We start from the raw sequence: 27368 nt of genomic DNA on the forward strand, positions 1-27368 counted from the left end.
GAAGGAGGGTGGGGAGGTGGGGGGCACCCCGCGCCCCGCCCCGAGCCTCGGGGGAGGCCGGCGGCCGCAGCTCGGGGAGGTGGCGACTGCGCGGGGCCACGCGCCCGCCCCTCTCGGCGCGGACGCACCCGGAGCGGCGGGCGGCCCGCGGGGGGCGGCGGCTCCCGGGCTTTGTGGCCGCGGCGTGCGCGGCGGGGCCTGGCCGGCCGGGGGCGCGCTGTCTGCCCGGCGCTCCGAGCCCGCGGCCCTGCCGGCGCCCAGCCTGCGAGAGGAGCCGAGGCCGCCCGCGCTCGCCGGCCCCTCCCCCGGTCGCCGCGCCGCCGCTGCAGGTAGGAGGCTCCCCGGCCGGGCCGCAGCGGGGCGGGGGCGCGGGTGCGGGGCGCGGGCCGGGCGTGCGAGGACCGCGGGCGGGCATGGCGGGCTTCCGGGCCGCGCCGCCGCGACCCCTGCCCCGCAGGCCGGGCGGCCGCCTGCGCGCGCCGCGGGGACCCGGTGAACGGGGGCGGCCTGCGGCGTACAAAGCCCGCGGCGCGGACCTGGGAGGTTCCGTGGCGCGCCCGGGGTCGGGCACTCTGGAGCGCGGGCCCGGCAGCCTCTTGGGAGGAAGCCGTGTGACCCTCAGTGCCTGGACCCTACCACCCCGGGGTCCCCCACTGCATACTGGGCACTGCGCTCGCTTTTCATACTTGTTTCCGTGAAGACCCTCGTGTCCCATCCAGGGGGGTGAGGGGAGGGGCCCCTCATGCGGAGGCCGAGGGCCGAGCATCACTCCGCTGGCCGCCTGACCTTGGGAGAGCTCCCGGACTCCCGAGCCTAGGCTGTGCTTTCGTAGATGGGGTTCGTAGATGGGGTTCGGTGGGGTGGGGGTGGAGTGCGTAATGTCACACCCACCCCCAGGTGCGATTGTGGGAGAGAATGTACGTAAATGATGCACGTCAGCGATAACAGCTAAGTCTGAGCTTTCTATGCACCAGGGCCTAGGACTGAACAGTTGGCATGAGTTATCTAATTAAATTACCCCACCGGCGCTATGATGCAGCCACTGTAACTTGCGTGAATACGCCTTATTTAGGAGTAGGAAACAGTGAAGAATTTAGTCTCCCTATTCTGATTCAGAAGGTTGGGTGTTTCTTAGGTGTGGTGACATTTAAGAGTACAAGGGTTCCTGCAGTATCAGGAGAGTGGTTGTGGGATGTAGGGATATATTTGTCATACATTAAAAACCGGACGTAAGATACTATCAGGGCCAGGGGTGTGCATTTCAGCATGTCTGAAAAGTCGGTTGTGTGAAAAGGAAATTGTTGAATGGTAATTCAAAAACATAGATCCTGAGTTAGGACTGAGGGCTGCTGTGGGAGTTTGGGGCCAGAAAGAGTTAAGGGGTGGGGGTGGGTTGTGGGAGGCAGGGGGGAGGGAGGGGCGGTTGAGAAGCTCTGGAAGAGGATGTGGAGGGAGGGAGCAAGGTGCATCACCCCAGTAGCATTTTGGACCAGGATTCCATCCTGTCCTTAGAGTCCAGCATCCTGCTTTGGGGAAGGGGAGGTTAGGCGTGGGGAGAGATGCTGGGATGAGAACACCGGTCTCTTCTTACTCCCAGGCCACCCCCAAAATATTCCGGGCTGAGAGCAAGTGATTGGGCCTCCTAAGATGTCATTGTCCCTTCTCGAGTGATCTGTGACATTCCTTTGTGCTTGAAGAGTTGGGGAGGCTCACCAATCCTAAAGTTTGATAGGACACGTTTAAATTGCAGAGACCTGATTGATGTAATGGAACACAGTCCACCTGGTTAGAGAAGAGCGGGCCTGAGGAGATGATTGTGGGGTTCAGTTTGGAAGGGGGAAACCTGAAGAAGCAAAAGAAAGGCATGGAAGGCCTAGGTACTGCACCCTGGGAAAGGGGGTAGAAGGAGGAGCTGAGGGCTTCACAACACTGTCTGCAGAACGGCCAAGCAGACTGCTCAGTTCTCAGCTCCCAAGGAGGCACCTTAACTCTCCTGGTTTGTGATAATTTCTCACTTGAGTGTTGTGGAAGGTCGGGGTTGGACTCAGGCTCACCTTTCTCCTGAGTGAGCAGGAAAGGCTTCTTGGAGAGGTTGGTTTTATGTATTTATTTATTTATTTTTATTAATATGTGTGTGTGTGTGAGAGAGAGAGACAGAGAGAGACAGAGAGAGAGAAGAGAGAGAGAGAGAGAGAGAGAGAGAGAGAGAGAGAGAGAGAGAGAGAGAGAGAGAAACATTGATGTGAGAGAGAAACATAGATCAGTTGCCTCCCTTCTTATGCATCCCGACTGGGTATGGAACCCGAAACCTGGGTATGTGCCCTGACTGGGAATCAGACCCCCAACTAACTGAGCCACACCGGCCAGGGCTGGAGAAGGGTGATTTTAAACCCAGGCTTGAAGGAGGGGGTCTTGGGGTACATGGTGATGGTAAAGGTAGGGAGCAGCATGCATAGTGGGAAGAGCAGTTGCTTTGGAGAGAGAGACAGTTGAGGGTATGAACCTGGCTCTGCCACTTCTCAGCCATGTAATTTTTTGTGAAAGTCAAACTTTTTATAACTGTCTGGTAGGGACTTCAACAAGTACCTTTTCCCTGTCCATGGTGACATTTGTCCAACAAATGTCTGCTGAGCACCAATCCTGTGCTGAGTCATATGCTTCACGCCAGGAACACAAAGATGAGTCAGAAATTATCTATTCCCTTAGGAATTCCCCAGTCCAGTGAGAGCGATGGACTCAAAGAGCAAATTACAAAAATATATGGGAAGTGCTACTGTACAAGTCATACACCACTAGCAGTGAGCTCACGGAGGAGTAACTAATTCATTCTGGACAGAAAACTCAGGGCTAGCCTACCTCTAAAAAGATGAGCTGAGACTAGGATAGAGGTTTAGATTACCTCCTCCTTATTCTATTTTTAACGCTTGTCTTTGCTCTGATAGTCTCTTTCTTAAAAAAAAAAATCTTGGTGCAGTTGTGTGGGCATAGTTTGTAAGCTGCCTCAAACTTAGAAGGAAGGTGTTATAAATATAATAAGCATAACAGCTTGAACATTAGTTGAGGAAGGCGTCGCAAAAGTTACACAGGGGTTGGACCTTGAGGGATGAAAATGAGCTCTCAGTGGTCCTTGGAGTAAAGGATTCCAGCCAGAGGAAGCCCATGTTCGGAGAGAGGAAAACACAGCAGGTTCAAGGGCACGAAGGTGAGTTGGGTCTGGCTGGGTTGAAAAGTATGTGGAGCGGGTGGTGTGCGGTGGAATGAAGAGGGCAGTGTAATCAGGGCCGGATCCAGAAAGGCCTTGAGTGTCATGTGGGGAGCTTGGACTTTATCTCTTAGGTGGTGGGGGAGAGGTCAGAGGTGTACACCCTGGACTGTGGCACGGTCACCGTGTTTTAGGAAGATCTCTTTGGTCGCTGTTGGAAGAGGGGCTGGAAGTTTGGGAGATGACTGTGGGAGCCTGGGACCTGACCTCAGGCATAGGCAGTGAGAATTGGGGAGGAGAGGTAGATATTCAGATAAAAACATCATAGGTCTTGATGATTGGTTACTGAAGTGATAGTGAAGGAGCACATTGTGGTTTCTGCTTTGAGAAGCTTTGTTGATGTGGCTGAAATCAGGCATCAGGATGTTTGGGGGCAGGGCAGTAATTAATGTTCTCTCAGCTATGGAGTATGGGAGCTCTCTGGGATGCCCATAATGGATAGTTAGGTAGAAGTTGCTGGTAGACAACTGGAAATGTGTGTGCTGGTGAGGAGAGAGGATGGGGCTGACACCCCTACTTTCTTTGGGCGAACACTGAGGATCTACTGCGTGCAAAAGATACCAATGAGATGTAGTTCCAGCCTCAGAAACTCACCCTCCGAGGCTATGGACATGGATAGGCTGCAGTACAGAGTGATTCTGAGTGTTGCAGTGAGAGGTAAGCCCTTGGGGCCCTTGACCCAGAGATTTGAGAGCTGATGGTTGTTGCTGAAGTGGTGGGAGTAGCAGAGAGAGAGAGTCCTCGGAGACCAGACCAGGCTGGAGTGGGAACACCTACACAGGGTCTCTGTGTTGTAAAAGCACTTTTCAGGGAGGATACTTTAATAATGATTCCGAGGGAATTTCAGAGAAACTGGGATCGGGGTGGGGAGCTGGTTTAGGATGGAGCTTCAGGGGAGGAGAAGGAAGAGGTCAGAACTTTCAAGAACTGTCATCTGGCTGGTGGAGGGGACTGAGGGGGTGGAAGCACGGGAGGTGGGAGCTCTCGCCTTAAACACAGGCTGGCTCTGCTCACAGTCACACTAAGACACAGATGGTAAAAATAAACACTTCCAAGTTGCAGGACCGCCAGGAGTGGGTGGCGAAGGGGAAGGCGAGGCAGCACATTAGAGCAGTGGTTCTCAACCTTCTTAATGCCGCGACCCTTTCATACAGTTCCTCATGTTGTGGTGACCCCCAACCATAAAATTATTTTTGTTGCTACTTCATAACTGTAACTTTGCTACTGTTAGGAATCGTAATGTAAATATCTGATATGCAGGATGTATTTTTATTGTTACAAATTGAACATAATTAAAGCATAGTGATTAATCACAAAAACAATATGTAATTATATATGTGTTTTCCGATGGTCTTAGGCGACCCCTGTGAAAGGGTCATTCGACCCCCAAAGGGGTCGCGACCCACAGGTTGAGAACCGCTGCATTAGAGGAAGGCAGTTGTGCCCTAGGTTTCAGGCTGGAGGGCCCTCTGAGGGAGAAGACGGAGGGCATAGGTGAGTGACCATCCTGGTAGCCCAGAGTGAACATTTGAGAGCAGGCACGGGCAGGTGTTTGCACCGGAGCGAGTCTGACTACTCTTACCCCTGGATAAAGTGAAATCGTGAAGGCATCAGAGTTGTGGTGGGGCTCTTAAAAGCTTGACGTACAATAATAGTATCTACAGGAAGCAGCCAGGGAATTATTTTTGATAAATCCTTTCTAAAAGGAGAACTTTAAGATAGCAGAACATCTAGTAAAAATTGCAAATGGCAAGCAGGTTAATTTTAACATCTATTCCACAAACCTTTATTGGGTGCCTACTGTGTACCAGGCCCTCTTCGAGGACCTAGGACCGTGGTCGGCAAACTGCGGCTTGGCAAACCGCAGCTCGCGAACCACATGCGGCTCTTTGGCCCCTTGAGTGTGGCTCTTCCACAAAATACCGACTTCTGCGCATGGGCCACAAAGTTTCAATCGCACTGTATGTGCACGCCCACACGTGGTATTTTTTGGAAGAGCCACACTCAAGGGGCCAAAGAGCCGCATATGGCTCGCGAGCCGCAGTTTGCCTACCACGGACCTAGGGTGACAGGAATGAAGAAGAGAACTGATCACTTGCTTTAGACATTTCACCTGGAGCTACTTAACCTGCAGAGGCTGGGTATGGGTCTTAAATTGTCTAACTTTATTCTGTTGCCATGTTCTCTTTCATTGGCTAGTAGCTCCACTTGCCTCATAAATAATCAGAATACCACCTATGCATGTTAGGCATAGATATGGACATTAGGTAGCAGAAAGACCAATGTTGTGGCAACGCTAACATGGACGGGATGGCCAGTAGTCGATCAGATTTTAGAGAACACTTCCTTTAACTTTACAATGTAGAGATGAGGAGTTGGCAGTCAGGGAGGAAAGGGGACTTGCCTAATCTCCCAAAGTAAGTGTTGGAGTTGAGAGCAGGGCCCTTGAGTTTTCAATGGGATGGCGGCGGAAGGCTTGAGGGTGCCTAACAAACGGACATCTTGATAGGAGAGGCTTCCAAAGAGGAATTAAGGGGGCGGGGGTTAACATGAGTGATGAAGCTTCACCCTTAGGCCCTCCTCTGTCACCAGGGCCCTGGAAGCCCCCTGTTTTGCTCTGAGCCTCAGTTTACCCAACTGTAGAGTGAGAGGATTGGACTGAGGTCCCTTTTTAGTGTTAGCATGTTAGGATGGATGTTGCTCCCCCAAAAAGGTGATCAGAATACAGAGTCAGCAGAGCAGGATAGGAAATAGCCTTGCACCTCTTTACAGCGAATTGATTACCCATAACCTGTTGCCAGGCTTCCCCTCAGGGAATGGGGGCCACATTTCCTGCCGCTCACCTGCTATTTTTGTATACTTTCCTTCTTTCAGTCTTTTCCCAAGTTGTGGCCCTGCTCTGTGCTAGTGATCACTCTAATGCCAATCCAGTCTAGTAGAACTATGGTTCTAATTCTAGATCCCCCCAATCCTGGAGTAGTGTGCCTGGGCACATCTGTCACTGCTTATCACACTGCCTTGCCACCAGCCCATCCACATTGTTGTATTATGTCTGCATTGGACTAGGATCTCCTCGATCTTAAGGATTCTCAGTACAGTCCCCTCTCTGATGTCTGCACATGCTCAGTTCATCCTCGTGTGTCCTCTTTCCCTCTGCTTTCTCTTGATCTCTCACCCTAGTGTGGACACACATGTCCTGGTCATTTCTTGCTTGAAATAGTCTCTGGTGTGCACCTCTTTCTTTCCATTAACATTCTCACCACTCAGAGTCCAGGCCCTTTCTTATCAATTATTTATTTCAATGATCTCCTTCAACTCTCTGTTCGTATCCAATACATTCTTAAGAGATCTAGCTCAAATGTCCTCCTGTTGATGAGGAATGAAATAACTTCTTTCCTCCTCTGAACACCCAGTGTGCTTTGTCCCCTGTTATGATGTCTGCTTCAGTGTGCCTGTCATTTCACTCAGCAGTTCATGCATGCCAGCTATCCTTCCAGGCTATAGGGTTCAGCTTGTCTTTGTGTCTCGCACATATTTGAGGAAGGTACTGAGCCTCTGGCAGGAGTTCATTACATTTTTGTTGAATTGTGTGTCTATGAAATAAAAGAATCAACAAGTATTTGAGTGTACAGATGGTCCACAACTTACAATGGTTAGGCTTACGATTTGTTTTTTTTACTTTACGATGGTGCAAAAGCAATGTTCACTCAGTACAAACGGTACCAGGGATTTTGAATTTTGATCTTTTCCTGGGCTAGTGATCTGCAATATGTTACTCTCTCGTGGTGCTGGGCAGCGGCAGGGAGCAGTGGCTCCTGACAGCCACGCAATCATGATGGTAAGCCACCCATAGTCTACAGCGTATTGTGTTGCCAGCATTTTTTGGATATTTTGTGTTTTGACATTCCATCATGTCTACAAAAATGTCTACCTGTGTCTCCTACTTCTAGTGAGGAGAAGAGGAAGATAGTTACTCGTGAGATGAAACTCAAGATAATTGCCCCTCTGTAGGCAGTTTACTGTGGATGGGAGGGGTAGAAAGAATTACATTTTTTTGAAGCTCTAGTCTATGCTTGTTCTTTATTCCCATTGCAGGGCATCTGTGCAGAGAGAGTAAGGCAGAGCAGGGGGTATAAGTCTCATTTTACAGATGAAGAACTGCAAGTTAATTGACTTGTCCAGAATCACACAGCTAGGTCAGTGGTCGGCAAACTCATTAGTCCACAGAGCCAAATATCAACAGCACAACGATTGAAATTTCTTTTGAGAGCCAAATTTTTTAAACTTAAACTATATAGGTAGGTACATTGTTATTAACTTAATTAGGGTACTCCTAAGGCTTAGGAAGAGCCACACTCAAGGGGCCAAAGAGCCGCGTGTGGCTAGTGAGCCTCAGTTTGTCGACCATGGATAGATGAATGCTGAAGTCGGGATTTGAGCCCAGGTTTTCTGCATCCAGTTCTTTGGTTTAATTCATTCACTTTACTTTAAAAGCAGTAGTTTATCAGTGATCTCACATCTGTCCGAGGTCTCAATGCCACAGATCTTTAGTCTTGGTTCCCATGCTGAATGTTGACTTCAGAAAACACCCTTTTCCAGGAAGGGAAGTAGAAGTAAAATCTGGCCAAGTTTCTCTAGCCTTTGCTCAAATTTTGGGACTTGGTTTGACCCTTTGTAGACTTACAATATCATTAGATATTGTATTATTCAGCTAGGGCTGCCATAACAAAATACCACAGACTTGGTGGCTTAAAAAACAGAAACATATGTCTCACTGTTCTGAAGGCTAGAAACTCCATGGTTAAGGTGCTTGCAAGGTAGACTTTCTTCTGAGGCCTCTTCTTTTGGCTTGTGGGTGGCTGGCACCTCTCTGTGTGCTCACATACCCACTTGCTGAGCCCTGGGGTGTCTGTGGTGTCTCTTCTCATAAGAGCACTAATCTCCAACCAGCCTTATGACCTCATTTAACTGTAAGCACTTCCTTAGAGGCCCAGTCTCCAATACAGCCACCATGAGTGGTGGTTAGGGCTTCAAGATATGACTTTGCGGGGTGGGGGTGGGGGTTTACAAATGTTTGATGCATTTTTTGTATTAGGTGGATATTAAATGTACTTATTACAATCTTCTGGTGGTTTAGTCAATGTTAGTGTTTTGGGAGCTGTGCTGATTTCTTTCCCTTTTGTTCTTTTATCATATTGGGATTGTGTTCTTTTCTTTAGTCCTGTCTATGGGTCTTTGCCTAGCCCACAGGGAACTTCTATTGCATTTGGATTTTGCTGTTTTATTTGACCATTTTTATTTTAATGCAGCTTTTAGTGTACTGACTGTTTTATCATGCATGATACTCATTTTGTGTCTAGTAGGCCATTTTACGCCTATAACAGAATGTAGTCATTCATTACATGTTTGCTGAAGGCCCACTGTATGAGGGTCATTGGACTTGATGGACTACAGCCACGTGTGGGAATGGGTAGCACTCTGTCTAGCAGAACCGCACACAGAAAAGCTGATCTGAACTGAGCAGATTTGGGGCACAAGTAAGGCCAGTCTCTCTCTTTCTCATAAAAGCGGATACAGCAGGGAAGGATTGTTATGTTGTCATCTATAAGCCATTATGGACATTGTCAAGTAGTTTGTAATCTAGAATGTGCTTTCTAGCCTTGAGGTTTCTATGGATAAGCTTTGGCTTGCGATCTCTTTTGGGAAGTGCTTGTTTACTTAGGACTGTCAGTCAGATGCTCAAGCAGAATGCCAGCATCCCCTTGAGGAGTGGACCATTTTAAAGCTCCATATTATATCTACAGTTAATTTGCAAACATACATTCTTACCAGATCAGCAGCGGAAGTTATTTCGGAGCTTGGGTTGGAGTGAGAGAGGTACACCTGGGTGGGGGTGGGGAGTGAGGGGCTAAGGGCCCCAGGTTTGAGACATAGAGGGGTGAGATGATGGATGGAGAGAGGGGAGGAAGAGCCACCAAATAGAGCCAGACAGAAGCAGGCCCAGCTCCCCCTGAAGTTGCTCTACCTCGGGACTTTTCTCTGATGACAGTTAGATTGTTCTGCAGTTCGACATGTAATTTGAGCAAAGGCACTAGAGGTCTGAAAGGAGAAAGCTAAGCAGAGCAGAGGGTGGTAAGGACATTGGAATAAGACCTGGGTTGGAATCCTGGTTCTTCTACTTACTATTTGTGTGACTACCAGCTAGTCACCGAGCCTCACTTTTCCGATCTGGGAAATATAATTGGTTGGTGGGGATACACAGCCTACTTCCGAGGTTGCTGGGAATCCGTAGGGGCTTTTGGGGTACACTGGCTCACACCAGAATCCCTTTATAGCCCTGCAGACTGCAACCACATGGCCCAGGGAGGCCTGCTGTTCTACAAAATTAAGCAAAGTAAATTGGTAACTCTGGATTTACTTAGCTAGTGATTAAATAACAGTTTAGTTAACAGGCTATTAATGGTCCCCAGGTGTTGGCAATTCTGAGTATTTGCTTTTGAGAGCAGTTGTATAATTTCTTCTGGTACTTTAATAAAGTTGTTTTTTTTTTAACAGAAAAGATTATAATGTAACGAATGATGCTCTCAGGAGCTATTTGGGGGAGGATTAAATGATATACTGCATATTAAACACTTAGTGTAGGATCTAACTCACCTTGTAAGGTTCAATAAAAGTTATCTGCTGTTATTACAGTTATTAGAGACTCAACTGGCCACACTTAGGGCAAGATCTTTTGTGAATTTAGACCCCCCCATGAGCCCACCACCACCTGGTGGCAGCTAGTGGTACTGCACACATTGTGAGGAAGAGTTAAATTGCATGTAGTTTGAATTCCACCAAGTAGTATAACAGGGACTTTGTTCAGAGTGTGGCTCATTTGCCTCAGAAGTAGAATTCATATATCACTAAACAATGAAGTGACACTTTTCACCTCCACAGTTGGCACAGATTTTTAAAAAATGTTAACAGCAAGAGTAAATAAAGTGTGGAAACAGACGTACTCGTGTGTTAATAGTAGGAATGTAAATTGGTGCACCATTTCTGGAGAACAGATGGTGATGTAACAAAAGTCTTCAGTGTTTGCATCTTTTGTGGCAACTATTCCTCCCCTAGGGACTTATCTTGAAGAAATAAAGAACAAAGTATATGAAATATAAATATTTATAAATATATGTGCTATATTTATAAAAATACTAGGGGCCCGATGCACGGAATTCGTGCAAGAGTAGGCCTTCGCAGCTCCGGCTGCCTCGACCACCCTTGCAGCCCCAGCTTCGTCCGGAAGGTCGTCTGGAAGGTCGTCCAGATAGTCATTCTGCTGTTTGGCCATTCGGTCGATCTGCATATTACACTTTTATTATTATAGATAAAGAACATTACATATAATAGAACAAAACAGGGAACAGTAACTTTTTCATTTGTGAATCAGATTCTCAATCCTATTGCAGTGATTCTTAAAACGTGTGGGGGTGCCCTAGCTGGTTTGGCTCAGTGGATAGAGCATCAACCTGCAGACTGAAGGGTCCTGCGTTTGATTCTGGTCAAGGGCACATGCCTGGGTTGCGAGAGCTCAATCCCTAGTGGGGGCTTGCAGGAAGCAGCCTATCAATGATTCTCTCTCATCATCGATGTTTCTCTCTCTCCCTCTCCCTTCCTCTCTAAAATCAATAAAAGTATATTTAAAAAAACAAAAAAGTGTGGGTGCATGAGGAAAAGTAGGCATTTTGATGTATTGGGGCAGAGGAGTTGGGATGGGGGATCAGATCAGAATCTACTCTGTGAGCTGCTTAAGGATATTCAGCATACTTATTGATTTCCTAATAAAAACTATAGAAAGTAAAGTTAGTCACAAACACCTTGGTGGAGAGAGATGATGCAGAAGAGATGTAGGAGATGTGTGTTAATAAATTTCAGTTTGGGGAACACTGATTTACAGGAAGCAGGAATATTGATGAAGACAAAAAAATTAATTCTGGGTCTTTGGGGAAGAAGGAGCCTGGATTAGGTAATTGTAGGAACAGTAGAGCAATATAATCGAAGGCCTGGGAATTTAGGGGTGCAGGGACACATCTGCAAAGATGAATTTCCCCTTATTTTAGTTTTGCCCAAGACCAGAGGGCCAAGCTACTATTGACATGTATCGAGACCTCTTCATTTCTGATACTGGATGTGCTCACAGTGAATGTGAGACAGGGTACCTGGTATGTGGAGACGCTGATCACGGTAGTACTTCATCTACTCTTAATTTTTGGGAGGAGGTGGTGCCATAGTGGGATGCCCTGGTCAGCTTCCATTGCCTTCACGTAAAGCCCACACTCCTTGGCCTCAATCTCAAGGCTCTCTGATTTGACCAAATCTCCAGCCTCAGGTTTACAGATTTCAGCTAGTCACTTCTACAGTAATTTCTCCCCGGGCATAGTGTGTGAATAGCTGGCTTGTAAAAGTGTGATTTTAAATTAGCGTACCATAAATTTAAAGGTCACAGCCTTTTCCCCCTAACTTTAACTTTTTTTTTTTTTTTTTTTTTTTACTGATTTTTAGAGTGAGAGGAAGGGAGAGGGATAGAGAGATAGAAATATCAATGAGAGAGAAACATCACCAATCAGCTGCCTCCTGCACTCTCCCTGCTGGGGAGGAGCCCACAACCTAGGCATGTGCCCTGACCTGGAATTGACCTTAGGTGCATGGGATGATGCTCAACCAACTGAGCCACACTGGTCAGGCGGATTAGTCAGTTTTAAATGGACTATGTCGCCCTGGCTGGTTTGGCTCAGCGGATAGAGTGCTGGCCTGCGGACTCAAGGGTCCCAGGTTTGATTCCGGTCAAGGACATGTACCTGGGTTGTGGGCACATCCCCGGTGGGGGACGTGCAGGAGGCAGCTGAATCGATGTTTCTCTCTCATCGATGTTTCTAACTCGCTATCCCTCTCCCTCTCCCTTCCTCTCTGTAAAAAAATTAATAAAATATATATTTTTTAAAAAATGGACTATGGCATCACTCTCTTGATGCTTTTCTGTTACACTGAAAAAATCAGAGACTTGGAGAACAGGAGGACTGGGACATATTGGTCCTTTTACTAATGGGAACATGCTTTATTGCTGCATTCATTGTCGCTTAGCGACATTCTTACCATAATGTAAATTTGAGAGATTAATTTTGTAGGGAACTTCCTGTGAGATGTGAGAAAAGTGCGAGGTCAAAAAAAACAGAGTTTCAGCAGAATAAGACATTTACTAAGCACGTATTGTGTGAAAGATGCTGGCTCTGCACGGGGGAGGGCGGCATGATGACCTAAGGGAGTCATGATTAAGTAATTTGGAGTCACCAAAGGTAAGAGCCCAAGAAATAGTTGTGAAGTGATAATAAGAACACCAGACTCTTCAAATTCATAGAAGATTTCTTATGAGGGACTGAACATGGGGAGTGGGGGGGAAAAGGGGAGATGTTGGACAAAGGGTACAAAGTCATGGTTATATAGGATGAATAACTTTAGAGATCTGGTATGTAGGCATGAAGACTATAGCTAATAATACTGTATTGAACATTGGATACACGCTAAGATAGTAGATTTCAAGTGTTCTCATCACACACAAAAGTAGCTGTAAGGAAATATGTTAATTAGCCTGAATGTAGTAATCATTTTACTATACATACATATATATCAAAATAAATTTATGTATGTTAAATATATATAATTTTTATTAAAAATGAAAAGGTATGTAGACTTTAATAATAATGGAGAAAAATGTAATATTTTGACTTTTTAAAATAATATATTATTGGTAACTCTTACTATAATATGTGAACAAAGACGTTAGAGGAATATTGCATAATAAAAATGGCTATTTGCTATGTTAAGGAAAAAAAAGAATACCAAACTATTAGGACAGTCCAGGTTCTTGACTTCTCAAGTTGCCATCTTTGTGATGTTGGGCAATCCATTTCACTTTACTGGCCCTTACTTCCTTGATTGAAAAGAAGGATCAAGAAAATGTGACATATATGACATAAATAATAAACACATCACACATATACACAATATATACACAATATATGTGAGATATATGTATATAAATATATAGTGAAATATTATTCAGCTACAAAGAAAGGAAATTATGCCATTTGTGGCAACATGGCTGGGCCTTGAGGGCATTATGCTAAGTGAAATAAGTCAAACAGAGGAAGACAAATAATGTGTAATCTCACTTGTATGTGGAATCTTTAAAAAGGAACAAATTCATAGATACAGAGAACAGATTGGCAGTTGCCAGAGGTAGAGGTGGCAAGAGGTAGAGGGTGGGCAAAATGGGTGAAGATGGTCAAAAGGTACAAACTCCCAATTATAAAATAGTTAGGTCCTAGGCATGTAATGTACAGCATGGTAATTATCATTAGTAATACTGTATTGGTTATTTGAAAGTTGCTAAGAGAGTAGATCTTCAAAGTTCTCATTATAAGAAAAAAATTGTGGCTATGTGGTTTAATGGATGTTAACTAGACTTATTGTGGTGATTTTGCTCTCTATATAGCAAATCATTATGTTGCACACCTGAAAATAATAAATGTTTTATATCAATTGTATCTTAATAAAAATTCATTAATGGATAGATGGATAAATAAGATGTGCTATATCCATAATATCATTTGGCAGTAAAAAGGAATGAAGTATTGATACATACTACAGGGTAGATATATATTGAATACATTATGTTAAGTCAGAGATTTTCAACCGGTGTGCTACAAGAATTTTTAAAACATGCAATACCTAACTATTTAGTCAGAGGCATGGACCTCTTTTCCCTTAGCTTAATCAAATTTTAAAAATGACAACAGCCAATACAACAAGAGTTGTCCAGAGTTAAAGAAATAAAAATTATACCTATGTCTGTCAGATTGTCAAAAAATACATTTTTTGGTGTGCCATAGAATTTTAGTAATTAGTTTATGTGTGTCATGAGATGAAAAAGGTTGAAAATCACTGTGCTAAGTGAAAGAAGCCAGTCACAAAAGACCTCATATTGTATGATTTCATTTATATGAAATGTCCAGAAAAAAATAAATAAAAGGAGGTATTGGGCTCAGTCTCTAAGTGCCTGGGCCCTTTCACTTCTGAAATGATATAAATTATTTACATAGGATTGTACACTTTAACATGGCTTTTAGACCTTGAAGATCACAGATTCCAAGCCCTCATTTTAAAGATGAAGAAACTGAGTTTCCTCCAGTGGTCGGCAAACTGTGGCTCGCGAGCCACATGCGGCTCTTTGGCCCCTTCAGTGTGGCTCTTCAACAAAATACCAGCTCTTCCACAAAATACCGACTTCTGCTCATGGGCCACAAAGTTTCAGTTGCACTGTACGTGCGCGCCCGCACGTGGTATTTTGTGGAAGAGCCACACTGAAGGGGCCAAAGAGCCACATGTGGCTCCTGAGCCGCAGTTTGCCGACCATGGCCTAGGACAGCCGTGGGCAAACTACGGCCTGCGGGCCGGATCCAGCCCGTTTGAAATGAATAAAACTAAAAAAAAAAAAGACCGTACCCTTTTATTTAATGATGTTTACTTTGAATTTAGATTAGTTCACACAAACACTCCATCCATGCTTTTGTTCCGGCCCTCCGGTCCAGTTTAAGAACCCATTGTGGCCCTCGAGTCAAAAAGTTTGCCCACCCCTGGCCTAGGAGCTTGGCTGTATCCAAGGTCACAGACATAGTGATGGAAATGTCAGGTGTTTTGGGTGATTTCTTGGTGATTCTGAAATCCTGATAGTGTTTACATGATCTCTTATATTTGATTACACAGTGGCTTCTTGGTCTTCAGCTGTGACAAAACTTAGAGAAAGCTGTTTAGGTGAAAAGCTGCCTAACATTCTGAATTTGGGGAGTAATCAGTGTCCTCACATGAAGCAGGAATAGATAAGTTAACAAATTACGAGTTCCATATTGAAGTTCCATAAAGGATGCCCAACTTGTATTTTTCTGCTGATATTCTCAGAATGGCCAAGACCTCCAACACAGGACCTACTCGAACATCTATGAAGTACTAAAACCCCACTCCTAGTAAACTTCTGTTTTCCTGAGCCTGTCCTAAGTCAACATTAGCAGAAAAGAAAGGAGTGCTGTGTTTCAGACGAGAGGATCAAGTCAGGGATTAGCTTTAAGTGATTTGCTGACATTCTTATTCCCGGCATTCGTAATGATTGTTTCCTACTTCCCTTTACAGGATAGCTAACGGCCAGGAGAAATAGAGTGGAAAATGCAAAACAACGAAATTATAAAACCTGCCAAATACTTCTCAGAATTGGAAAAGAGCATCCTGCTTGCTTTGGTCGAAAAGTACAAGTATGTGCTGGAATGTAAGAAAAGTGATGCGCGCACGATTGCCCTCAAGCAGCGGACCTGGCAGGCGCTGGCCCACGAGTACAACTCTCAGCCCAGCGTGTCCCTGCGGGATTTCAAACAGCTGAAGAAGTGCTGGGAGAACATCAAGGCTCGGACGAAAAAAATTATGGCCCATGAAAGGAGAGAGAAAGTGAAGCGCAGCGTCAGCCCGCTTCTGAGCAGCCACGTGCTGGGGAAGGAGAAGATCGCCAGCATGCTGCCCGAGCAGCTCTACTTCCTGCAGAGCCCTCCGGAGGAAGAGCCCGAGTACCACCCCGATACCGCCGCCCAAGGTATGGGACGGCCCTGAGCTCGGCTTGCATGTTCTCGCTGGGCACCTGTTCGACGTGTGAATTTTAAAACCCTGAATTCTAAGGGACTTGATAAAAAAAAGAAACTTGAATATCAAACCTGAGTTTCCCAATGCAAAGCCTCCCATGTATGTAGAACATTCAAGTCACATAGTCCATAAAAACAAAAGTACTTGTTTATATCCTTGTACTATCTCTCTTATTGCTATTGTTACTTAAGGATAAGGAAAACGAAGGGGCTACATGAATATAGTTGCCATGAATGAAGTACTTTAGTTGCTCATCTTAACCTATCTCAGATATATGGAAGTGGATTTGTTCGAAGGTTTATTTCATTCATTCGATCTTTTTTTTTTTTTTCCAAAGAAGTGCTTCTTGAGGACCGATAATGTGCAAAGCACTGCATGAAGTCATGCAAAAGGCCACATTAAAAGAGTGAACTATTTCAGACTTAATTCAAGTTGTGAGACTAATAGAGCAAATACCCATTTAGCATTCACCCAGATTAAAAAAACAGCATTTCCACCCGCTATTATATTGTGGTCTACAGTTTTGGTTTGCGGCACTCCTGGTAACTTGAGGAATTCTGGGGAAAAATTATGTTCTTTTTAATATACTTTCGTTGAAAAGATAAACATGTTATATAGAGTTCTTCAGGAAGGAAAAGATGTCATATAATCAAGGAAGCTTTAAAAGGTTGGGATTAAGGGGCTATTGAAATGTCTCCAGGCAAGAAGAGGGTGAGGGAATGCAATAATTCCTGCCTCTTCTAAGATAAGAATGGCTAGTTTATATGAAGATCACTGTACTTTGCACTTAATAATTTCTGGGAAGATCAGAAGGCTGCTCATAGATGTGCTAAAGACACAGCAACAGGAACCTCTGATTTGTGGCTTGCAGGATGAGAAATTCACTTATTAGTGTCCCCAGAGTAGTTTGAGCTCTGAGGGACTAGTTAATTAAGAGTCAGAGTGTTATCTGTGTAGGGTGAAAAAGATAATAACCAAGTGAACTGAATAACACGTTTTGATTAGCACTCCCCCCCCCCCCCCCCGTAAGCAGATTATCCTGGGAACTTAAGTTACAATCAAAAGTTTGCTTGCTGCCCTAGCTGGTTTGGCTCAGTGGATAGAGTGTTGGCCTGCAGACTGAAGGGTCCCAGGTTAAATTCTGATCAAGGCCATATGCCTGGGTTGCGGGCTCGATCCCCTGTAGGGGACATGCAGGAGGCAGCTGATCAATGATTCTCTCTAATCATTGATGTTTCCATCCCTCTCCCTTCCTCTCTGAAAGCAATAAAAAAATATTTTTAAAAAAGTCTGCTTGCTGATCATCTGACCAAGGTTAAGTCCAGGGAGCCAGTTGGGCAAGCACGGTGGTTAAAGTCATGCGCATCATACATCATTTTCCAGTTGTAGGAGCCCTGTGTCTGAATTTTGATTATTGAGTCCTAAGCCACAGTACTTTCCAGCAAACAGTGTTTATGTGGATACCTGTCAGCTCTCTGTTTTGCCCTTTCTCATTGCTGCTTCTGTAGGGATGAGGCCCACCGCTACTAGATAGTGCCCTTGTTTTCGAGATGTTTGTAGCTTCAGCCAGCTATTCTCCGTCTTGCTGACCGTGGAGCCATTCTGTCCCTGTGAGGCAGTGAAGGGACCGGTGCTGGGATGGGAGGGAAGGAGGGGAATCAGCAGGGCTACTTTTCAAATTATTTATGTTCCCTGGGAGATGTTACCTAGGAAGGTGCTGGTGTGGACTGCTGTAGGCACTTTGCAAATTTTTGATCTGTATTATTGTGTATTGATTTCAAGGGTTGTTCTAAGAGGACAGTCTCATTTCCCCCCCTCCCCCATTTTCAAATTTTAGGGTAGGATCTAGAACGTTCATAAGTGTTTTTATCTTTCTTTTTGGAGGAAATGATATAATTCTTGTATTTCATAAATACAACTGATAAGTTTCCAGCAAGAAGGGGATAAATATGGACTCTCAGTGTCCTTCCTGTCATGACATTTGGTAGACACCAACTTGTAAAAGAGATTGATATTAAATTGGATGTTTGTACATATGTGGCACATGAAACTTCTCTTTTTGCTGGTGATTATTAAAGTATAGCCAAATGCTACCTGTTCCTGTCTCCAGGTCAAATTTGTAGTATGGCAGAGAACCATGGTGCTTTGTTAGTTGGGGAGTGAGTCCAAAGTAACCCGTTAACACAAGTAGATAAGGTACTGGAACTCTTTCTATACATTAAAACAGCTTTGGTGTTACCCAACTCATTTTGCATTTAATTTACTTTTAGGAAATAAAAAGAAAGCTGAACTTGTCAATCATTCCTTCTGGGTCCTGGTGGGAAAAAGGTTGAAAATATGCAATAGGGTTTTGGCTCTCATTACATCATGTGTATTTTGACACATGGAGTGTGTGTGTGTGCATGTGTGCATATGTATGTGTTTTACTTTAGTTAATATCTCTTACACTGTGCTATCCAATACAATAGTTATAAGTCACATGAGGCTAGTAAACCCTTGAAATGGGGGTAGACCGAATTGAGACATGCTATAAATATACACCCTGTATCTTGAAGACTTAGTATCAAAAAAAAGATGTAAAATCTCTTACTAATAATTTTTATATCAATTACATGTTGAAATGATAATATTTTAGAAATGTGGGACTTAAAAATATTTTACTATAATTAGTTGCACCTCCTTTAATGTGGTATGAGAATTTAAAATCACATATGTAGCTTATATTATATTTCTATAGGGCAGCACTGTTCTAGCACATTGCAGAGTACCTGTTGCAGAATTAGGCACTCAGAGAATTGTGGGACTTTATTAGCCAGGATGGAGCCTTGCACTATTCCACTAGAGGCCTCCCTTCAACAATTTTTTGTGTGTGAGATAATTTCACCTTTGTCATCTTCATCACTGTACCCAGGATAGTATTAGCTTTGTCAATGACTTTCTTGAATGTACATCTGTATTTGAACTCAGTAGAGTTAAAATGTAAGTTTAACCCTTAGTGTATTTTTAAAAAACCCATATTCTCCCCTTAAATATGTTAAAACACTTTGTATTCTGTAGATTGATATTTGATAATTTGGCTTTGATACTTATCTTCCATTTTAAGATAAGTGAGATTATCTTTGGTGAACATGTTTGCAGAACAAACTAAGGGAAACCACAAAATATGCTGGAAGTGGTTAGGACGGTAGGATGACAAATGTCAAATATATTTAAGCAAACTAAGCTTTAAGATAGTATTTAGATATCTTAAGAGACCTTACAGTTAATTTCACATGCTGTTATTTATTATAAAGCTATGTTTAAATAATGCAGACATGGGTACTCAAAGCTGTAATTAACACAAAAACATTCCTTAATGAATTCCACTATTACTCCAACTTTGTTCTTCTGGGGTGAGAACTCAAGTATAGGGTACTGGATTATATTGCTACTCATGGCACACCGGCATCACTGGTCTGGGAAAAGCCCACTTTTTGTGTTACTTATATGTTTATTCACCATTCAGCACTTTCCTTCTCTTCTCCTATCCCTTCATCATCTAATGTGTTCTCTCACATGTTCTTGAAAGCATGCATTGCTGTTTTGTGCACATATTTTTCCTCATTTAAATAGATTAGAAATTGTGCTATAGATACCATTTTCTTGCCATTTTTCTCTTAGAATAATGTTTTTAAGATCCATTCCCATTGCAGCATGTCAGTCTGATTTGTTTTCTTAGTTGATGCATAATATTGCATATTGTGCATCTATCACCTTTTATTTATTCATTCTCCCAGTCAGTCCTGTTTCCTTTGTTGTGTTGAGAAGAGCTGGTGTTTGGCCTGAACACAGTTTCCTTCCCATTCTTTTACTGCCATAGTAGGCTTTTCCTGCTGGTATTAAATTCACTCGAGTTGCCCAAATGAAAGAATACTCCCTTGACTGTGTTCTCTGGTCCCAGGGAAGCCCTTAGGCCTTCATATCCATTTTGCACAAGATTGAGTTGTTTTCTGCTTCGGGTGGCTTTGTTTTACCTGGGAGAGAGATTACATGGTGTGTGTTTGCCGTTCCCAGGGTAGTCTTTTTCCAATTAAGAGAAGATTCTCCCCATCTGAACACTAGCTTTCATTCATGGGAGCTAATATTTGTGTGAGAGTTAATTAACTACTTCATCAGGCTTCTCTAGTTTTAGGCCCCCGCTCCAGCTAGAGTCTTCTCAAGAGGCCTGGCTTTCTTTTTTTCTTTAAAATATGTATGTTAGTACACATTTAAACTAAATAAGGATTGTTGTAACATACAGTCATTTCTGTGCTCCCAGACATGAACATACTGTCTTCATGTTCACAGCTCTAGAGAGAGATTTGGAGATCAAAATTTGGAATATACATCTACATTCTTAATAATAGATAGTTTTGTAGTGAATACAGTGCGGAGGCTGCATTTCAAGATACATCAGTGATCAGCTGAGCAAGTGAAGTAGTGAGAGGCTAGGTGTTGTGCTAGTTGAGCTTGGATTTTGGAATGGTGAAGCCATGGATTGGAATCCTGGTTCTTTCAACTAGCCACTTTGGATGTGGTGTTTGATGTTCTGTAATAATACCTCCTTTAGTGGGTTGTTGTAAGGATTAAATGAGGTAATTCCTGTAAAACACTAGCATAGTGCCTGAAAATAGTAGCTGCTGTCATCATCATCATCATCATCATCATCATCATCATCTCCCTAAAGCCTAGAATTGTTGAGATAAAAATGAGCATTTAGATATTGGGAGAGAGGAGTGATTGTGAGGGCATAAACTCAGGAGTATCCTCCGGAATGAAATCAAAGAGAAAAGAGGCTAAAGGTACCAAAAAATATCTGTGTCCAGTCTTCAGAGAAGGTACTTTCAGATCTAAGACTAGAAAGGAAACGGATGAGGTAATTCACTTCACCGTTGATGCTCATATCTGAGGGACTTATTCTTAGTGTCCCATTGCTTTGTCCTGAGCCTCGGCTCTTTCCACCTAGCTGTGCTGTGTGGGAGCCAGTTCGTCCCCCACACATTTCTTACAGGCCCAGCAGTGTACTGGGCCCTGTGCTGGCTTCTTTAGGAGGATGAATAAAAGCTAGTCTCTTTGTTCAAAGTATTCTAGTTAAAGCTTCAGCTTGTACAAGTGCTCTGCCAGACATAGGCTCAGGAGGCAGTGGCAGCATGAAGGAAGGACATTTGGTGGAGGCTGGGGCCATTGGACTTGGGAAAGATTCCTAGGGAGACATTTTCATTATCTCTGCATGATATAGAAGTATTCCTTTTATATATATATATGTCTTTCAGAGAAGAAGGGAGAGGGAGAGAGAGAGAGAAACATCAATGATGAGAGAGAAGCAGTGATTGGCTGCCTCCTGCATGCTCCCCATTGGGGATCAAGCCCGGACCCAGGCATGTGTGCTGACTGGGAATCAAACTGTCAGTGACCTCCTGGTTCATAGGTCGACGCTCAACCCATAAGCCACACCAGCTGGGCCAGAAGTACTCTTTTTAACCTCTTTCAAATGTAAAATTTTTACCTTTTCTTTAACCTTAATTACGGACTAGTTATGCTTGTTACCCAACCCCTTGTAGTGAAATGATTTAAACAGTAGCCATTTTCCTTTTACTAACAGAGTATTGTGAGTTCCCCCACTAGCCATTAACATGTACAGCACCCTATCTTCTGGAATAATGGAGTGGACATAATAATGTAATCAACTCTTGTGAATAAATAGATAGTATTTTTCTCCAAGGAGACAATTCTCATTATTGAAAGTGTAGAACTTCCCAAGAAAGCCTTGGGAAGACTCCATGGGTTAGTGGTTTCCTTATTGAAACTCCCTGATTCATACTAATGTCATTGCCCTATAAAAATAGTGGTGTCAATGTGGCACCACGAAAAATGGCATAATTTTGTATCATATGCTTTTTCCCCCTTTTGTTCAAGGCTTCAGACAGTAAATATTTACCAGGTACCCACTATGTACCAGGTCAAGTCATTGGTCTCAATGATAAAAGACATGAATAAAGCATGGTCCCAAAATAATACTAGTACAGGGTATGCAAAACACAGACTTTATTCTTGTATTAGTCTTTAATAATTATTGTATTATTTTCTGTATGAGCAACTGTAAACCTACTTTTGCCCCACCCCATATGTGTTAAGTGCTGTAACAGAAGAGTAAGTGTAGGGAAAGGAGAGAGCCCAGGGTTCTCAGAGCAAGTGGCATTGATCCGGAGGGAAGTAGGAGTTGGGGGGAGGTTGAAAAAGGGAGAATGAAGTAAGAGTGTGTGTTTGAGTGAGTTGGGGGGCGGGAGGGGACAGATAATCCAACTTCAGGTTGAAGGAACAGTGAGTCAGAACAGTGAAGAAAAGCATGGCCTTTAAGAATGTGAGCAGTTTGTGGTAATTGAAGGGTGCACAGGATATTTTGAAGAGTAAGAAAAGAAGCTAAAGGAAGGTTAGAACCAGATTATAAGGGTTTCTTAGGGTAGATTGAAAACAGCCAAAGAGAAGAACCTCAGGGGAGTATTAAAAGGTTAGAGGTGGGTGGAACAAGAGTCTGAGTCCCGAAAGGAGACTTGAGAAGAAGCAATCAGCGAGGAAGTTGTAGAAAATTTAGGAGAGGGTGATGGTTTAGAAGCTAATAGAGGGGAAAACATTTCAAAAAGTATGTCAAGTGCTAGGGAGAGGTTACCTAAGCAGGACATTGACAAGGGTCTTTGGATCTGAATATTGACCCCCCAGGCGGCAGTGTTAGAAGTAACTGCCAGATATAGATCGAGGGAAGCTAAGCCAGGGAGGATAGGCTCATTTTGCAAGAAGGAACATTTATAACTACCCAGGGGAAAGGTAGTGACCAGGAAACAGAGCGATGACACCCTCTTGGACTTGGAACACATGTTCATGGCTGGAGGAGGAATTGAGCAAAGGAGATCAGACTGAGGGAGAACTTAAGCTCAAAACCCACTGTTGGCCTTGTACTGTGGTTTTCTGCTCTTTCAGAGTTGTGTGCACTTCAGTTTAGAACTTACATCAACATAACAGGATCATCGATTCTTGATTAAGCTCAGTCTCTGACCCTGTTCCCACAGTCTGCAGTTCTAGAAATGACATGACAAAACACCTTATTATTACTTCTTAAGGGAAAATTGCTTTGGATTTATGGGTTTTTAAAAAGTCAGGTGTGGCAAGGGTACGTGTAGACATGCAGGCCAAAGCAGATGCTATTTCAGATACATCCTGTACTGGGGGACCCTGTCTTTGAAATAGGATGATTTGCTCTCTGCCTGTAAAATCTTTGAACATATGTTTTCTGCTACTGTTTTTCAGAATCATTTGCTGTTTCAAATAGAGAACTGTGCGATGATGAGAAAGAGTTCATACATTTTCCAGTATGTGAGGGGACCTCTCAACCTGAACCCTCGTGTTCAGCTGTCAGAATAACAGCCAATAAAAACTACAGGAGCAAAACCTCTCAGGAAGGTGCTTTAAAAAAGATGCATGAGGAAGAACACCATCAACAAATGTCCATCTTACAACTGCAGCTGATACAAATGAATGAGGTGCATGTGGCCAAAATCCAGCAGATAGAGCGAGAGTGTGAGATGGCAGAGGAGGAACACAGGATAAAAATGGAAGTTCTCAATAAAAAGAAGATGTATTGGGAAAGAAAACTACAAACTTTTACCAAGGAATGGCCTGTTTCCTCATTTAACCGGCCCTTTCCCAATTCACCCTAAGACTGTGAGGGTGGCTCCCTTGTGGTTTTGATCTGTATTGGCAAAGAAAGTCTGGAACATGAACTTGCGGTCAGTAACCTGTAACAGAGCTACAACTAGGAAACGTAGAGTGGTAGTAGTCACTTATTTAAGAATACGTTCAGGTAAACAGCTGCACCCTCTGTACCCCTTCCGTGGCCAAGAAGCTGTTATAGTCTTCAGAAAATTATCACTATGAGTGCTATCATTCTGAATGTAATGTCTCTTAATTAGAATTCATACAAGAACCCTGTGTGAGTGTTGTATTTTTTTTTTTTAATCCAATGCAAGTGTGACTATAAAGGAGTGTGGCTGATTTCTTTTTTTTTTTTTTTTTTTTTTTACCAGACAGTAGAACTTTTCTGTCCCAATGATGCCCTCCCATTGAACGTGGCTGTCCCAGGAGGCCCCACATCCCTCCAAGTGGTGAAGCTGTCGCTCAGCACTTGCTAGAGGTCTTTAGGGAACCTCCATGAGAGCTGCAGCACCTCGTTCATTTTCCAGTCGTATCCTCTGAGTGTGGACTTTCTGATTTTATTTTATTGTATTACTTTATTTTATTTTTAAATATATTTTTATCGATTTCAGAGAGGAAGGGAGAGGGAGGGAGAGATAGAAACCCCACTGATGAGAGAGACTCATTGATCGGCTGCCTCCTGCAGGCCCCCACTGGGGATCAAGCCTGCAACTCAGGCATATGTCATGACTGGGAATCGAACCTTGACCTCCTGGTTCATAGGTCAACGCTTAACCACTGAGCCATGCCAGCTGGGTGACTTTCTGATTTTAAACAGCCCAGCATGTGGAAGGATATTTCCTGATGTGGCTCCTCTACTGCCTTTTACTTTTTTTTTTTTTTTTTGGCCTTTTTAAGGTCTTTCCCCAAAGAGGAGTTCAAATAATGTCGCCAACAAAGGGAGCACTGTTGGAACTAAGAATGTAGCTAGTTTGAGGGAGAAATTTCGTTTAGATTTCTACATCCTGTCATGTTTGTTTTATTAAAAGAAAAGACTTGCAATTTTATAGTCACACTGTGTATGTTCTTTAAAGGTGCTGCCTCCCCCACTGTGTGCCAGGTTTGGCCTTCCCTCTGTAGTTTTCCCCCCTATGTTGTACTATTGAGTTAATGGTTGCCATTGTTTCTAATCTTTAGCCACCTTAGGATCCTTCCCTCAGCGTGCTCCTGGTGCTAGCTAATAGTGATGCTATATAGTTTACATTACACAGTTAGCATTGGGCTTTTAAGAACCCATTATCAACTTATTTGGAAATATGGATTGATAAATGGATATTTTGGTTGAGCTGTGATATGGCTTCTCCTGCATCCTAGTGTTAAAAACAGCCCTGAGAGTTGGGCACAGCAGTAGCTGGCAGAAGGGAAGTGACAGTTATGGCTGGTCAGCAACTTCTGAGAATGAGATTTCAAGGCTGTGGGTTGGGGAGGGAGAAATAGGTATGGCAGAGGCTGTAGAGGGAGTGCAGGACTAGGAGTCAGGGCCTGAATTCTGAGCTTGGTTCTGCCTCAAGTGCTCTGGGACCTTGGGTAACTCCTTTTAATCCTTGACTATGGTCTTTCCACTCCATAAAGCAAGAGAGTTGGTCTAGATAATGTTCAGAATTTGCTACAACTCCTTGACTATAGGGTGGTCTGCACAGTGTTAGATGGGTACTGCTAACATCATAATTGTCCCAGGGCATGGGTCAATAGTTTACTGCATTGGCTAAGCTTCCCTCCCTCATAATTTTGGAATTTGGGTCTTAGGGACTGTAAGTTCAGTAAGGTACACAAATACTTGTTATTTATGAACTGCATGAAACAAATGGGTTTCAATTCATTTTATACATTATCATTTTTTAAAAATATATTTTTATTTTATTTTTTTTTTCTTTAAATATATTTTATTGATTTTTTACAGAGAGGAAGGGAGAGAGATAGAGAGTTAGAAACATCGATGAGAGAGAAACATCGATCAGCTGCCTCCTGCACATCTCCTACTGGGGATATGCCCGCAACCCAGGTACATGCCCTTGACCGGAATCGAACCTGGGACCTTTCAGTCCGCAGGCCGACGCTCTATCCACTGAGCCAAACCGGTTTCGGCAAAAAATATATTTTTATTGATTTCAAAGAGGAAGGGAGAGGGAGAGAGAGAGAGGAAAAAAAAAATCAATGATGAGAGGGAATCATTGATCGGCTGCCTCCTGCATGCCCCCTACTGGGGATCCAGCCTACAACCCAGGCATGTGCCCTGACCGGGAATCGAACCATGACCTCCTGGTTCATAGGTTGATGCTCAACCACTGAGCAATGCCAGCCGGATTATACATGATCATATTTTAAATCTCTTAAAGGAACTGGTTATTTAAAGGATCCCTGTGAAGACTAGTCTTCAAAACAAAGGATCTGTGTTCTTCACTTAGTTTTTACAAAATGGACCTTATTGTGAAGAAGCATCTGGATAAAGACCCAAACTTCAGTAGTTTACGGGAGACAGAACTTGACTTTCCATGTCCTCCCGCCCCCTCGGGAGCACAGGTGTGGAATGAGGAGATGCCTTTGCCTCACCTGTCCATCTGGAAATCTTGTTCATATGCAGGGTCTGCAGCTGGACCTGAGATTTTGCATTTCTTACAAGCTCCCAGGTTATGCCAAGCTCTGCTTGTCTAGTCACCACCCTTCTCGGTAGCAAGGTTTTAAGAGGACCCTAAGAAGAGGTTTAGACCTATTCTAAAAAAAATTGGGGTTAGGTACATCTTTGTGTACACAGTGTGCTGGGCATTATTTGCTCAGAATTGACCCAAACAGCAATGTAGGACACAAGAAAATGCTCACACACGTAATGGAACTATAAAAGCATCCAACTAATTCCTCACTGAACAAATCAAGGATAATTGAGTCAGCAGCCGAAAGCCCCTTGTTCTACCATTAGTGGTATTTATGAGTTCCTAACAGTAGTTTTCAACCTTGACTGTGCATTAGAAACGGTATTTTATAAATAATTAATCCCACTGGGTCCTGGTACTGGAGGATTCTGATTCAGTTGACCTGGGTTGAGGCCTGGTCTGCTATAGTTTTTGGCAGCTTTTTAGGGGGCTATGATATATAATTGGGGATTGAGAAACATTGGAGTAGAGTTCATATCCTGTGAGGCCATGCAGAAGTAAGGAAATAATGCTCAGAGAAGAACCACCTGGCACCAGGCCCATAGCTAGTGAATGGCAAAGCAGAACCTCAGTCCCAGGTCTCTTGACTCAAAAAAAAAAAAAAAAAAAAAAAAGGTCCCACCTACCTGCCCCTGCCCTATCCCTCAAAGCTATATAGTGGATTTGTTATATCTTGAGAGCCAGGTCACATTACATGGTACTTGTAGTGTCTCTATTCAAGAACAGGTCCATCCCAATTCATTTTACTTTTATTTTTTAAAAAATATTGTTATTGATTTCAGAGAGGAAGGGAGAGGGAGAGAGAAACAGAAACATCAATGATGAGAATCATGGATCGGCTACCTCCTGCATGCCCCACATTGACTGGGAATCAAACCGTGACCTCCCGGTTCATAGGTTGTGCTCCAGGAGGCAGATTAGAAGACAGACTGCGGTTAGAGGAGACTGGGATCTGTGAGATGAGGCAAGAAGGT

The 27368-nt window shown here is 43.7% G+C and overlaps 1 protein-coding gene across 1 annotated transcript; it reads left to right on the plus strand.

The window, feature by feature from the left end:
- Positions 1-48: 48 nt before the first annotated feature.
- Positions 49-24748, plus strand: MSANTD3 (Myb/SANT DNA binding domain containing 3). The gene is made up of 3 exons (XM_059657481.1): positions 49-329; positions 15485-15935; positions 23303-24748. The coding sequence occupies exons 2-3, from the start codon at positions 15518-15520 to the stop codon at positions 23710-23712; spliced, it is 828 nt and encodes a 275-aa protein (XP_059513464.1). The 5' UTR covers positions 49-329; positions 15485-15517; the 3' UTR covers positions 23713-24748.
- The last annotated feature ends 2620 nt before the right edge of the window (positions 24749-27368 follow it).

Source organism: Myotis daubentonii, chromosome 11 (assembly GCF_963259705.1).
Source record: "Myotis daubentonii chromosome 11, mMyoDau2.1, whole genome shotgun sequence".
Classification (NCBI taxonomy): Eukaryota; Metazoa; Chordata; class Mammalia; order Chiroptera; family Vespertilionidae; genus Myotis; species Myotis daubentonii.